Raw genomic sequence first — 14,554 nt, 5'->3', positions numbered from 1 at the left:
TACGAAAGGGATTCTTTGCTGTCAAAGCATAATATGTCAGCTTGTGATAAACCTGAATTGCTTCATATACCAAGGATCACTAGACATTAGCTGCTTTTTATATGGCAATATGGTGCAGAGGTTTCAGACAGAATATTGTTTTATGTTGATCATGATAAAACTCTCTGTAGCTTTGATAAAGCCTGCATACAGCCTTTTCATTCAAACTAATGAGTGATACTGGCTGTTGGATGCCGAGACACGCTCTTGATGCTTTCCAATGGTTCAACTCGTAACTAGGAATCAATTCAGCCTGGATAAGCAAGAGTGTTACTCATCTGAGGGGTTTTGAATGACGATCCCGTTCCCTGTGTTTTCCCCAGGTACACCTGAAAAGGTACGGTGACAAAGGGAGCACCACATGTTGGCAAAGCGAGAGGGATCTCCTGGGTTCAAGCCTGCTCTGAACGAACAGTCGGCTCACACTGTAATCAGCCATCAAACAGCTCACACCCTATGGGCTCTTCACTTAGCACAGGCCTTTTGCTGCTCTGTTTTCCAACATCTGTTTCAATGCTTGTCATCTCCCTGCTTTCAACAAATGTACTGCAGATGTCTTGTCTTGCGGACGACAGAGACTTGGCAAAGACGGGAACAGTGGCCTCCAAATGACAGAGGCACAGCTACAGCAGTGATTATTGGGGGTTTCTGGATGGACTCTGTGCATTAAACACGAAATGGGGTTTTACCCTCCCATCCCCTCCCTATGCCCTTCCTTAAACTTTCTGGTTTGTCCTTCAGGTTCTAGAGACTGATGAAGGACAGGGATCAGGATGCACACTGAGATGCAGCCTACTCTGAAACATGTGGCCTGAGTCTTCTCAAAAGATTTATCATTGACATGTGCAATTAAACTGGAAGACACACTCATTTGCTCATCTTTTGCTCCAAGGACAATCTGATACAAGACTGGAGATGGAGGGACATGATGTGTGGTAAAGATAGCAGCTTCTGAGACCAGATTCTGGCCTGAAAACAACAGAAAAGAGACTTCCCTGGGCTAAGATTGTGTTTCTGGAAGAACCAATAGGTGAAATGGGATACACAAGATGAAATTGGGACGGGTTACTGCCAGGGGTCACCAGGCGCATCCCTCCTAGGGTGTTCTTTTTATGCAAACCTAGTTTGAGCTTCCACTATGAAAAACAGTTCACTTGAGATTTGGCATTTCGGGGTTTTTTGTGAGTGCTACTTTTGCCCCTGTGAATGCATCTTACCTGCAGCTGTCTGAGGTTTGCCTCAGGTGAGTTATGTAGTCAATAAGATTCCGACAACCTCAGTTTTCACAAGCTTGGTTAACTGGTGCAATGGTTGTAACGGGGCTGGAACAAGCCAGGTGCTACCTGGCTGCTCTTCCCGCTGCTCTGCCCTGCCCGCTGAAGGTGACAGGGCTATGTCTACACTGTTTTGAACACCAAGTGCAGATGACAGGTCTGTCCAAGATGCAGGTGATTTTTTTTAAAATCAAAGGGAAAACATGTATCATCCGTTCGTAGGTCTTTGAACAGAGGAAAAACAGGAGCTGTATTTTGACTGTAAAGACTTCTGATAGTATCTCAAAGGACATTTTCATAAGCAAGCTAGGAAAACATCATCTTAACAAAATTACTGTCTATCGGGTGTATGTATCCATGGGTCACTCTCAGAATGGAAGAAGTTAGCAAACGTGCTGCAGAATCTTTGTTTTAAGAAAAACACTGATCAAGGAACAGACAGCTTAGGAAATCTGGGGATGATATTACATTGGGAGTGACTGCAACAATGCTGGAGGAGAAACGGGAGAAATTGTCTGTAAAAATAGGATGGCATTTATTAAGGATAAATTATAAGATGCTACAATTCAGCTGGAATACCCAAACTTTGTAGATACAGCAATTATGGAGCATTTCTTTGGCAGAAAAAAAAAGCCTGAAGATTACAGCAGATCACAAGTTGAGTATGAGTCAACAGCGTCATGCTGTTGCAAAAACGACATGTACCACAGTCAGATGCATAAACAGAAGCACTGCCTGCAAGTTATACACTGGGAAATTCCTTGTCTCCACTTGCTCCAGCAAGACTTCAGCTGGAAGATGATGTCATTGGAGCACTGCAGTTCAAGATGAACACAAACTGACTGGAGAGAGTCCAGAGGACAGTGACCAGAATGACCACGGCTCTGGAAAATAGGATGTACAAGGGCGGAGCTAAGATTGCTTAAGTTCTGAGAAGATGGAGGGTACAGACATGGGAACGGCATTCATATATGAAAAAGGATGCTGCAAAGGAAAAGGAGACATTCTGCTTTCCACCTGTTAGAGACACCACAAGAGAGAAGAGGCTGTACTTGAAGGATAAGCATTTTGGGCAGGCATTGGGAAGAAGCTTCCTAAAAGAAAGCTAAGCACTAGAAGACCCTGCCCGGGCTGAAGTGAAACCTCCATCAATAGACTGGCGAGACACGTATCAGGCAGACTCAGGAGTGTCAAAGACACCCTCTACTCCTGCCTTTGGTCTGCATGGGAAGATTGGAAAAAAGAAGTTAGTTTTTCCAAAATCCACTAAGACTAGAGAGGCGTTCACAACAAACCTGGGCTGGTGGAGTGCCCTGGGCCCGTGGCCGCAGTGCCCAGCGAGGCCATCACCCAGCACTACAGAAGGTACTGCCACAAGCTTTCGGTGACCTTGGACGGATCCCAAAACGTGAACACGGCAGGCGCTTCCCTGCCCCCAGGGAAAGGCACGTATTTTTTCTCACAGTTTATGAATCTTTGACATACAGTCCCTATGACACAGCCTTGGAAGACCGTATCTTTTATTTATCACGCCTAGGAATTGTCCTTGTAACCAATTAGGAAAAAAAGCAGGTGGTCAACAGAAACTCTGCAAAATAAAACCCCTCGGCAAAGCAAACACCCTACCTTTCAGAGCAAAAAAAAATGTTGTAAACAGAGCTAATCACTGCTAAACCCTTATAATCCAGTCCTTGCCCAAGTTAAGAGACTGGAACCAAGAGTAAAACACTTCAAAAAGCATTAATCGGAGGAATCGGTGACTCATTTCTCGAGGAAAAGAAGGAGTTGGAACTATTTTTAAAAAACTCCAAACGCTTGCTGTGTTGTGAAAAGGGGCTCAAACTCACCCTGTCAGACAGGACTAAAGGACAAAGGGTCCCACGCTGCCCGCTGGGATGGCTGCTCCAGGGACAGCTGCTCTGGGGACCTGGGGAAAAAGCTGCCATCACGGGCTTCACTCCGGCAGTCGTAAAGGAAGACTTGTCGAACAGAAAACGGCCCGCTTTTAGCTCCTCCATAAAATATCTACAGTTTCCAGCATTCCCTGTACCTCGTTGAGTATTACGTGCAATAATATTAACAGGCTCGTATTTACCGTATCTTAAAAGCTAACAATCCCATTGCCAGCGGTAATTAAAAAGACAAGAAGCTGAAAAGGAGCAGTGGATTATTTCTTCAATACGGATTCATGCCTAGATTTAATAAAACCCGCTTTAGTGTTATAACCTTACGTTTGTTTCAAGAACACTATAAAAGATAAGTCTGCTTTTTGTTGTTTATTGACTTGGAGGGTTTTCCGTTCAGATCTGCAATACAGCGTTACAGCTGTGGAAAAGCGGTGAAGTAGACCGTTTTCCCTGAACAAAACAACGCTTCTGCTACCCAAACACCATGTCTGGGATGACAGCCGTGAAGAAATCAGCACACCTATTCAGAGAGAAGAACTCTGAAGACATGAACAGACAGTAAAATAAGGATTACGGAGGTTTATCTGTAACGAACCCTCCCAGTGACCTTACAGAAAGCACTTACTTCATCTACAGCTACGAGCGAGTGTCACGGCCAGCTTCTCCAGGCTGTAGCCCGCATGGTTTCTCCCAGCCACAGAGCACCCCTGCACGAGAACCAGAGCTCCCATGCACGCACGCTCAGCAGATCTGATGCCTTCACCCACACCGACCCGCTCTGCGTGTACACACCAAGTGCAACGCACGCTCCCAGCGGGAATTTTTTACTGCACCATGGCACACAACCTACCAAATAAAAATACTGCGCTTAACCTATAACCGAGGATGAAATTAATAATGACAGACAGAGCAGTGGCTCAATCAGGCTCTTCATAAAAAATGTTGTAGACCTTCCAACAAAATCCAGAGCAGTCGCTTTCCCTACACACCTCTCTGTCTGCCTCGGAGCTTGAAGAGGAGGATTGACATAGCATAGGAGCAAGTATGCAATGCAATACAACAAAGTAAAGATAAACCACAGCCACTCTCCCAAAACCAGAGCTCATCTTTAGATCAAGTTTCTCATTTAAGCAGAGGCCAGAAAACGTCTCCCAGAGACTGCTGAGACTGGACTTTGAGGATCTGAGCGCTGCAAATGCTTTCCCATGCATGAGGAGAATTATACCCCATTTTATTTCTAATTTTTCCTGCAAGATGCTAGGCCTCACTGCTTCATAACAAGTTCCATTTCTCCTTCCCTGTGCCTGTCTGACCTTTCTCCTTCAGTGAATCACTTAATTATGTGGAAACAAAAACACGAAACAATGATGGTTTAAAAATACAAATGCCCTAGCTTTGTATGTCAGAGAGAAGCCAAAACCCCCAAAGTTGTGGGTCTGCTGCTGATTAAGGATGCCAGAAGGTACTAGGGAAGATCCACCCTCTGCCCACACAGCCCTTATCCACAGCTAGGGACCCTATCCCTATTTTAGTACGTATCTCACTGATTACTGGAAAAAGGAGAAAAAAGCACAAATGTCAGACAGTCAGTGGTCTTACAACATTTCAGTAGTGTTGCAGTTCTTTCCTGGCAGAGGTTTTTCGGTATACGTGATAATAACAAGGAAAATTCAAGGAAAACTTGATTTGAGCACGTCAACAGCAACCACATTCCTTTTGCTTGTGATCACTCTAATTCAAGTAGACAAGATTTCTTACCCCCTCCTTTCCTGCACTTAATTTCCAGGTAGAGTTTGTTAAAGCCTGAAATCCCACCTGAACTTTGGCAAGTCTTTTCTTTTTTTTTTTTTTTTTTTTAAAAAAAAAGGCACATACACAAATATTTGGCTAAGCAACCCACAGCAAATTGCGTAATGCCAGTTAAAAGTTGTGTTTAAGTATCAGCCCCAGAGGTTTCATCTGAAATAAAATCCTGATTAGTTCAGATTCTGGAGGCAAACGGTGACCTTGCTCTGCATTTCCAAACTTGAAACATTTGTGTTGTGTCCCTCAATAACGACGCCTCAAAAAGCATAAAAAAGAACAAAATCCTTGCAATAACTTGCTTATTTCATATAAGAAGGCAAGAAGGCCCCAAATACACACAGAAGAATTAGTTCAGCCTTGAAGCTTGATCAAAAGAGGGCACCCAAAGTCGGAAATACAGTGCTCTACCAAGCAAAAATGACCCATCTCCAGGCATGCAACCGCCTTCTGCGTGCCCGCAAGCCCAGCGATGTTTCGGTCTGTAAGAAGCCCAGTCCTCAATCCTTATGGTCACTAAATGAGAATCAGGATTAGGTCAGCACACAGAACACAAGGAATTATATCCGTTTCTTGCATCCTTTGCCTCGGTTTGCCTGGGAACACGCAGTTCTGTGAGGGCTGGGGGTGAAAGGGAAAACTGCACTGATGAGTTTTGCAACGCGTTGCCAGATAGATTAAATAGCCTAACTCTCTGCAACCTTCACTTTACCAGCCTTGCTTTCAGCAGCCTGGGAAAAAAAAAAAAAAAGAAAAAAAAAAGAAAAAAAAAAAAGAAAAAGAAAAGCCCTTAAAAGAAAAAGAAGAAATATGATTAAAAATAAATTGAAAAGCCCACCTTGTAATAAAGCTGGCACTTGCCCCAGGCTTCAGAAACATCTGAGACATGACACTGACTTTACAGACACTCCACAGACTATCTAGCTTTTACAAGGGAAAAAAGAGATATATTTGCACCATTTAAAACAGGTTGCAAATACAGTTTATGTTTTGAAAACATAGGGAGCACGGTTAACAAAACACAGAACGCAGCAACAAAACAAGCAACACTCATCCTACAAAACTGTCATTATATAATGTCATTGTTTACACTAAGCCTCCAAAAAATACCTTCTGTTAATTTTTTTTAATTGCTGGGGTGCTGTACAGTTAAATCAACTCACGAAGAGTATTCATGACTTTTGCATTTTTAACTTCACATCCCAATCTTTATTTACAACATTACTGTCATAAAATACAACAGTACTGTTGATATTCTTCTCGCTTGCTGTGATATCCAATGGAGCTCCACAGGAGAAAGAACATAACACAGGAAACCATGGGCATTTGATTCTGCTCTCATTTAAATGTATTTAAGTCAGACAAAACTCCACCGAAATCAATGGCTGTGCTAGTGAAAACCACTGCAATTCTGCTGCTGCTCCTAAGGCTCTGCCAAACAATCTCCCTACGTGCAGCACGTTTCCAAACAAAGCTAAATTACTTCTAAAATATCAGCAATCCCTGCAACTTCTTATTAGTGTGAAATTACTTAAGCCTTAATTCAGCAAGGTACTTAAGCACATTCCTAATTTTACAGGCATGAGACGTACCAGTGACCTTAATAAGACTAGTCACGCACTTATATTTAGGCACATGCTTCAGCATCTTGCAATGTTAAAAGCCACGACCAGGAACAGTTCCATGTGAATTAAAGACTGCTTTACACCTTCACAGGCTCACTGCCATTTTAAGTTTGCTATATTCCAGGTTTGGCTGCACTGCTCATTAGATAACCCTTAAAGCCTGAAGATCAGTGGAGGAGGAACAGTCTCTAATAATTTGAGTAACATCAATCACTTGAAAAAGACTTTTAATTTCTATCTGATGCCTACTGAATGTGTTTAGCAGTGTATACATGTGCTGGATAACAGCTTTAAAGCATTCCTTTGCGGAGTTTCCCCAAACAGCACTCCTGAATGTGTAACTTTATTGCTTATGAGTAAGCATAAGCAAATAGAAGGGGAGAGCGCACACCTACAAAAACAGCTGGGAACAAACATACCCCTGCTGAATTTTCACATGAGATGTGAGGCTGAAAAACAAAGCAGCAAACATATTTCAGAAGTTACAGCTCTTCAAAGGGCCCACATAAACCCGAGCGATTACTGCACGATCCTAATTTACCCGAAGAAGTAAAAGCAGCTATTGTAAAAAAAAAAAAAAAAAAAATAAATACAGAAATAGACATCCATAGCCTAAAGAGGACTTCTGGATTTGGATGTGCACATAATCCAGGTGATTACATGTCTAATGACCCAGCTTCTGCATGTACACGCTTGTATCCGCACACACAACTGCAGGGCTCTGGGTGCCAATGTCAAGGTGCTTTGAGGACTCAGATTTATGCAGTTATTTATCAAACACCTTAGAAACAAAATAAAACAAAACCAAGGCAAAGAAAAAACCAATAACCTCAGCAAGTGCAACAAAGTGGTAGTTTCCCCTTACCCTTCAACAGTTAGAGAAAATTTAAGGCCTGTTGATGTCAATAAGTAGTTATAACAGAGGCATTAGTAACAGGGAGGATAGAGGATGCTGCATGAATGTTCTCAGCATGGTTCATTGACAAGGGATCTGAAAATTGAATTATTAAGGAAAAAAATCGTTGATTCTAAAATCCAGGCAAGGTAGCCAGCCTATGTTAAAACTTATTTAATTTTTCCAGCGCTGTCTCATTCCTAAGCTCTCAGAGCCACAGCTTTTCCATTGAAAAGCAAAAGACATTTTACGCACAATTTTCCCTCTACTAGAAAGAGGTATATTGTGCCCTTCAGTGAACATAAAATTGATATTATCATCTCTTAGTTTATATCTCACTACTTAACCTTCAGATTAAAAGTTATTAGATTTGAATGACTAAAAAGACATCATGTCACCTTCCGTTCAATGTTGGGAGATGGGAGAACTTGGGGGAAAAGTCTGAATGATAAAAACACAAAGTTATCAGTAGCACAAAGTTGTTCTTCACGTTCTCTGATGAAACAGCACAAGCTCTACAAAAGCAGTGATCTTTTCACCGTGGTGTAATCATCAATTATCAGTGTATTACAACACAAAATCAGACACAATCCAATAGCCTCCATGGAGTTTAATCTATACTTTCAAATGGCTCTTTCAATAGCAACAGCAGTTTAATAATTAGGCTTTATGTCTCTTCGGACAAAATGACTCAACATGGACGCTCCCTCAAAGTCTAACAAACAAATTTGGTCTAACCCAGTTATGTCAATATGAAACAAAGACTTTATCTTGGATCTAGTTTAGCAGTTTTGTTCTAAAGAGATAAGTCCACATCACGATCAATGGGACCATAAAACTCCTGATGCAGTTTGTAACCTCTCCCCACGGGTTTTTGAAATACGATGAAACTCACCAAACTATTAAAAAAAAAAAAAAAAAAAGGGCATTACTTTCATTTACACTGTGATATATTCAGAGTTCTTTCTAGTCAAATCTTCTTTTTGATCTGCCCAATTAAAGCAGCCTCTCAACAACACACCAAACCCCCATTTCTTGTGCATTTTCCTTGTCTTCAGACACGAACAAAATCTGAAGAAACAACATATTCCCTCTGGATTTCGCTTCCCTCAATTTAACACTTTGCATCTCAGCATTTCTCAAAACAACTACTGCCAAAGGGCTCAACTGTGGCATCTTCATACTGATACCACAAACACCCCAACTGCAGTCAGTGAGACCGACTGTGAAGAAACCATTGACTTGGGCACAGACTCCAAACCCAGTCCAAATTTCTAATGTCTATCAAACATACTTTCTATCTCCTGTACATGAACAAAAATGCATTTTTCATTTCAGTGGAATAGAAGTGTAAAAAGTACAAAAGAGGATGCAATGAAATCAATATAAAGCTGTCAATTTTTTTCAAGGGAAAAAACCTGTCTTTCCTTACTTTGTGGACACATGGCAAAACTAGTATTTATCTAAACTCTTCAGAAAGCTTGAAGTGACACTTCATAATTACAGTATAGTTCAGCTTACAGTGAAGAAAAGAAACTTCCCTACGATTCTTTATATAAACTTCCTCCTTGTTTCTCCGTGTACCAGTTGCGCCTGTATTGCTATTCCAGTTTGTCATAAACACAGTCACCTTGTAACCCTTTTTATCAAGCCATCTACGCACTACCTAAAAGTACACTACACTCCATCAGACAAGCTATAGGTTTACATTAGACAAACATTCCGATTCTGCCTGCTCAGCGCAGCTTGTCAATAAATGCAAGCCGTTGCAAAACAGCAATGTGTGTTTTTTTTCCTTAAGAGAACACTGATACGAGCCTGCCAGTTCTGCAAAATAAACTCTTTGCAATCTCTGCAGCTAATCTGTCAACAAATTACTATTAAAGTCATACCTCTGAAAGTTCAAAAGCATTCTGGATTAGACAAAAGATACTGAGTTTTATACTCATGGGGCAGTACTTGAAGTCACAGTATCAAAGTGGATCTTGCTATTGATGTGGAGAGGTTTGTATTTCTGCCACCACGCAACACAGCGTTTGGTGTCTTGCTGCTATATATCGGAATTCAACTTTGCATCCGTTCTCTTTTGTTCAATTCATGTTTTTGTTTCTCTGCTAATAACGTGAAGAACGCTTTAATGAATAGTCCTGAGAATAATAATAAAACGCAATAAATAATATTTATTTTATAAGCTAAAAAAAAAAAAAAAAAGAACCGGCTAGGACTGAAGCATCAAACCTTCTATTTCAGTAGATGTCAGAAACCACTGAAGCAACTAAAGCTGTGATCACGTACGTTAAAAGGCAGCTTGTCCCCATGAGTCTTTATTTATTACTCCTTGGTAGGCAAGAGTCACCCCATCATTACACACTTGCTGTCCAAGCTGCCCTCGCCCAGCCTGACTTCCAGCTTGTGGGTCACTCTGACACTCATTTTGCACCTCCGAGACGTTTTCCATGATGCTTCAGAGCCCACAGATGTTGCCAGACTCTTCCGGGTACCCGATTTCCAGGTTTTCTGCCCCATCCCTTGGTTCTACCTGTGGGCACTCTGGGAGCAAGCTCCCGAGGCCCGCTGCATGACCCCACGCCAAACGCCTGCTGCTGATCTCTTTAGGAAGATCCGGGTAACCTTCATGCCTACTCCAGGTTTTACTGGCAGGTCATCAAAACCCTGCCCATTCCACCTCATCCTGACAGTCACTCCCACGAGATGCCGATCACCGGTACCTGTGGAGTCAGCAGCAGGGGGAAGGCAACCTCTCCCGCCCTCAGCAGGTTGCAAAATACTGCGGGAAAGGGTCTTCCTTCCCCTTCAGTTCTGGGGGTGATTTCTCCTGTACGTAGCTCCATTTTTATCCAACTCTTCCACAGAGGTACCGTCCCTGAAAAGTCACTTGCATTGCTTTGGCTTTCTTACTTCACCATTACAAATATAAACATCAGTCAGAACTACTTGGTTTTATTATACATAGCAGACCTCATCCCCCTATTTGCTACCCCCAGCTTAACAGTACATTTTACAAGATTGCTAATGCTAAAATAATTTAGCATCACATCACTCTCTGTCTCCTTGCGTGGCAGAATCACCCTAAGATGACATGGGAAGCACAAAACTTGTCCTATGAATCCTGCCTGCACTTACTACGAGAGTGCTCACACCGTACACAGTTCCTTCAAACACATGAACATCTGTGCTGCTCCATATTTTTCCACGGTAAAATATTTACAAGTTTGTAAACCCACTAAAACTTCCTAAAAAACCTGAAGGATTTCTGTTTTCCTCTCCCATGCTAACAAAGCTATTAGCCCTTACAAATTCATAAATTCCACAAAAAATGTGAACCAAAATTCAGCACAGATGCTTCACACAAGTCATTGTACGTCCAGGTTTCACTGCTCAGCCACACTTATCACAGGAATAGACAACTAACTACAACAGCAAAGCTCAAACTACCCGCCGCTGATTTTTTTTTTTCTTTTTTTCAGACAAAACAAGTGCCAGGTGGCAAAAAGAAAAGACTTGAATGAAATGCTCTTAAGAAATAGCTGTTTAATTCAGAACTCATTCATTTGTATTGAAGAAGCGTTTTGTAGAACGCATTCTGTTAAGTGACCTGAGAGCATATGTTGTATACAGAGAAACATCTAAACATTATGCTCCATGTTGTATGTCTATCTGTAAATGCTTGCATTAGCTGTCTGAAAACAACGGGTTTTTCTTCTTTTCAGCTCTTAAAAATATTTTCCAAACACAAAGATTGATACTTTTATGCTCGTTCTGATTACCCTTTTGTTGTTATCAGGTCTTTCTATTTTATTTTATTTTTTTTTAGTAACTGTTTTAAGCTTTGCAATCAACTTGCTTTTCAAAGATAAACTCCATGGAGAAGTTAGTCATCAAAACCAATTAACAGCAGAATTCAAACACAGAACATAAAGGTCTTTCAAGAACTTGGAGAAAAGCAAGCTCCCCGACCGCATTTATTGTAATGGCAGAGGATAAATAAACTATAAGCTAAAATCTGAGCCGTGTGAAAGCAATCCTGAGCCTGGCAATCCTGCCCCCCAACCCCGCCGCCCTGCTCCCACGGGGCCTGGCAGCACTTGTGTCTGTGCCGGGCACCGTCTGGGGGAGGGCTGGAGGTCCCGCGGAGGAACGAATTGGTGCCACTCCTTAATTGACCGAACGGGCGGCTGCTGAATGACCCAACCCATGACACGCAAGATGATGGCGTTATCTGAGGCGGCAGGAGCCCTCTGGATGGCTGCGGAGGAGCCCTGGCACAAGGGAGGGTGAGCAGTTCACTGGTGGTGGGAGCGGAGGAGCAAGGGGCCTACGGTGTGCACGTGTTTGCACGACCCCCCTCTGCTTCTCTCTGCACAAAGCAGCCTTGGAAAATTCCATAGCGCTCCTATGGAAAACGCAGAGTAATTAACTCATTTTGATACGAAGCCTTTTTAAGACAAGACCTTTGTGTTGAACATATTTTACTGCTCCACTCCTCTTCTACTGTCCTATGTTAATCAAAGCTGTAACCCCTGTTGTCTTTGCACTACGAATCAGAATGTGCCCCTGGCGAAGAATGAGGGAAAAGTCAACAGGAATTAAGTTTCAGTGCAACTGTTTACTCAACTGTGGCCTGCAGTTATTGAAATTTTATCCGTGGTTTTGTGTGACTACTGCAGTAATGAATTCAGCATGGCTGTGATTTTCTCACTGATGGTATTCTCACTTCAAGTAAAAACCTGTAGGATGAAAATGATTGAAACGACCAAAGTCTACGCATTTAGTATCATCCATTTTTCTGACTTGTTTAATTATGGCAGCTTTCTGTCTTAGGTTGGCAAACGGGGTCCCCTGCTCCTCCACAAGCCTTCGGTTTCCTTTGTTTTTCAGTGCAGGTTTTTCTTCTCCACAACAACCTGCTAAAAAGATCACTGTACACTTAGGGGAGTCTTAACCAGCTGCCAATCGCTTATTTAAAAGGTTTTAAGAATGCTTATTGCATTAGGGAAAGTGCGGGTTAGGCGTAAGTGTATTCACCATGGCTCTGCTGCAGCCTTTGTTCCCCAACACGTTAATGATACATGCCCGGCGCTTTGGTGTAAAATTTCCTCGGAGGGTTTCAAAATTTTATCAGGGAAAAGAAAAAGACAAAACATATTATGCAGATAATTTACACCGGTGAACCTGGTCACCTCCCAGAAAATACCCTACTTAAAATACAAAGGCAAAACACGCAATTGGGTTCTGACTCTTCTGAATTGAGGGGCACTGACACGGGATGTTATTTATTTACTTACTCTGACATTTTGCCGCAGCAGATACCTTCGCAGCCTTTCTCACTAATAGAAAACATTCTGTTGATAGAGGTTGCTAGGTTATATTAAAATTTGTTGCAAAAACAAAACTTAACGTTAGTGTATTTTCCACCCAGTGAGATATTTTGGAAACCAGTTATTTGTATACAGTGGTTCACCCAATCGCTGCCACCAGACTCAACACACTCGGGCAGCGGAAGCAAGTCCTGATCTTTGGGTATCGCCAGGGAATGATTAAAAAAGATCCCTGGAAGAAAAGTCCAATGTTTCCCCCTTATATTAACAACTGCAATCCCCTACAGACAAAAAATGTACAGAATGTCATAGGCAAGTCCTAAAAGCATCCTCTGGCTGGCAAACACGAAAGGCTTGGCGGGGGGAGGGGGGGTTAAATGCTTCATGCTTTATCTGTAAGTAGGAAACTTGTAATACGTCTTACAGTACCTGCTGTTGCTGAAGATGTGCTAAATCTGCAGCCCCAATTTCAACTGAAGGTGTCTCGCCGTTTGATCTCACTTCCCGCAGGCTGCACTCTAGTAAATGGTTGCCACCGCTCGCTCCATTCTGAATGGCTGAACCGTTACTTTTTGTCTCAGTCCCAGATTCTTGCATCATGACTCAAAAACCTGAAATAATTTAGGGGAGGGGAGGGGAAAAAAAAAAAAAAAAAAAAAAAAAAAAAAGCAGCTGTTAAAACAGTTGCTGTATATAAGGAGACATGCCCTGTTTTAAATCCTGCCAAAACTGTAAACATTTGTCGTTTCCCTTCGTACGATTTATCTTTCATTAATGGTTCATGCTACTAGTTTATGTTTATTTATCTGTTGGTACAGCTATAATTTTAGTAAGTTAGTTCTGTTCTAAATATAGTATTATTTGCTCCACATCTTTTTTCCCTTAGAGAAAAAAAAATATTTTTGAACGAACACACAGAATCCATAATTAAATTTCTCTAGTTACATCTGGATGCTTTCCTTTGAAACGGATGAGTCATTCTTTGCAACATATGATGGACAATATCAAAAACTTGATATACACTATACAGGGGCAGGCAGGTGAAGCAGAGCATTCACTATTTCGGTTCCCATTTGCACCACGATATTGCCAAATTAGCACCTTTTATTACTCTGAAGCAATCCAGGCTGAGTCTGGGATGTGCTGGACACGCCATCGTTTTTTGTCTGGGGCAAACTGCTTCAACTGCTCAAAGAATTAATCTTATTGGTATATTTCTTGGCTATGGATTTGGTCTGGCTTCGGATGCACTACAGCATTACGGTGGAGCCTCCTGCACTAATTGGCTAAACATCAGCTTAGCAGCCACAGCTATTCATGGCCAGCCTGCACGGCATTCAACCCATGGTGGATGTCTGTCCCTGGGTGTGGGCCGTGGGACCCACAAAGAGGAGGAGGAAAGGATGAGGATGAGTGCCTGCTTGCTTACCCTGGAGCTCCTGGGATTCACGCATGTCTTTGGAGACTAACTGGCAGGGTTTGTGCACAAGAAGACTCTCCCAAACAAAGCACGGGTCAGTTTTCAGCTGCAAACCACCACCCTTGAGGTATTTTGATGAGTTGTTTTATACTATTTCCGCCTGCAAGGCCCAAGTTCCAGGATTTACACGTTATTAACCCGCTCTGCTTCTGCCAGCCCATCCCTCCCTGCCCTGGTGCTCCTCCTCTCACC

The 14,554-nt window shown here is 42.2% G+C and overlaps 1 protein-coding gene across 10 annotated transcripts in view; it reads right to left on the bottom strand.

Moving 5' to 3' along the window:
- The window catches only part of FOXP1 (forkhead box P1), a 164,291-nt gene extending 150,809 nt beyond the window's left edge, over positions 1 to 13,482 (bottom strand). For 9 of the 10 annotated variants that reach the window (XM_086469964.1, XM_086469961.1, XM_086469966.1 and 6 more), the window contains exon 1: positions 13,312 to 13,482. In XM_086469964.1, coding sequence (XP_086326090.1) covers positions 13,312 to 13,482 — 171 coding nt within the window. Of the gene's footprint in view, positions 1 to 12,468; positions 12,472 to 13,311 lie in introns of all 10 variants that reach the window. The other variant, XM_086469968.1, reaches the window with a different exon arrangement.
- Positions 13,483 to 14,554: the final 1,072 nt, after the last annotated feature.

Source organism: Leptosomus discolor, chromosome 9 (assembly GCF_034619465.1).
Source record: "Leptosomus discolor isolate bLepDis1 chromosome 9, bLepDis1.hap2, whole genome shotgun sequence".
In the NCBI taxonomy this organism is placed as follows: Eukaryota; Metazoa; Chordata; class Aves; order Leptosomiformes; family Leptosomidae; genus Leptosomus; species Leptosomus discolor.
Note: the sequence above shows the minus strand (reverse complement) of the source record. Positions and strands in the feature narration are given on the sequence as shown.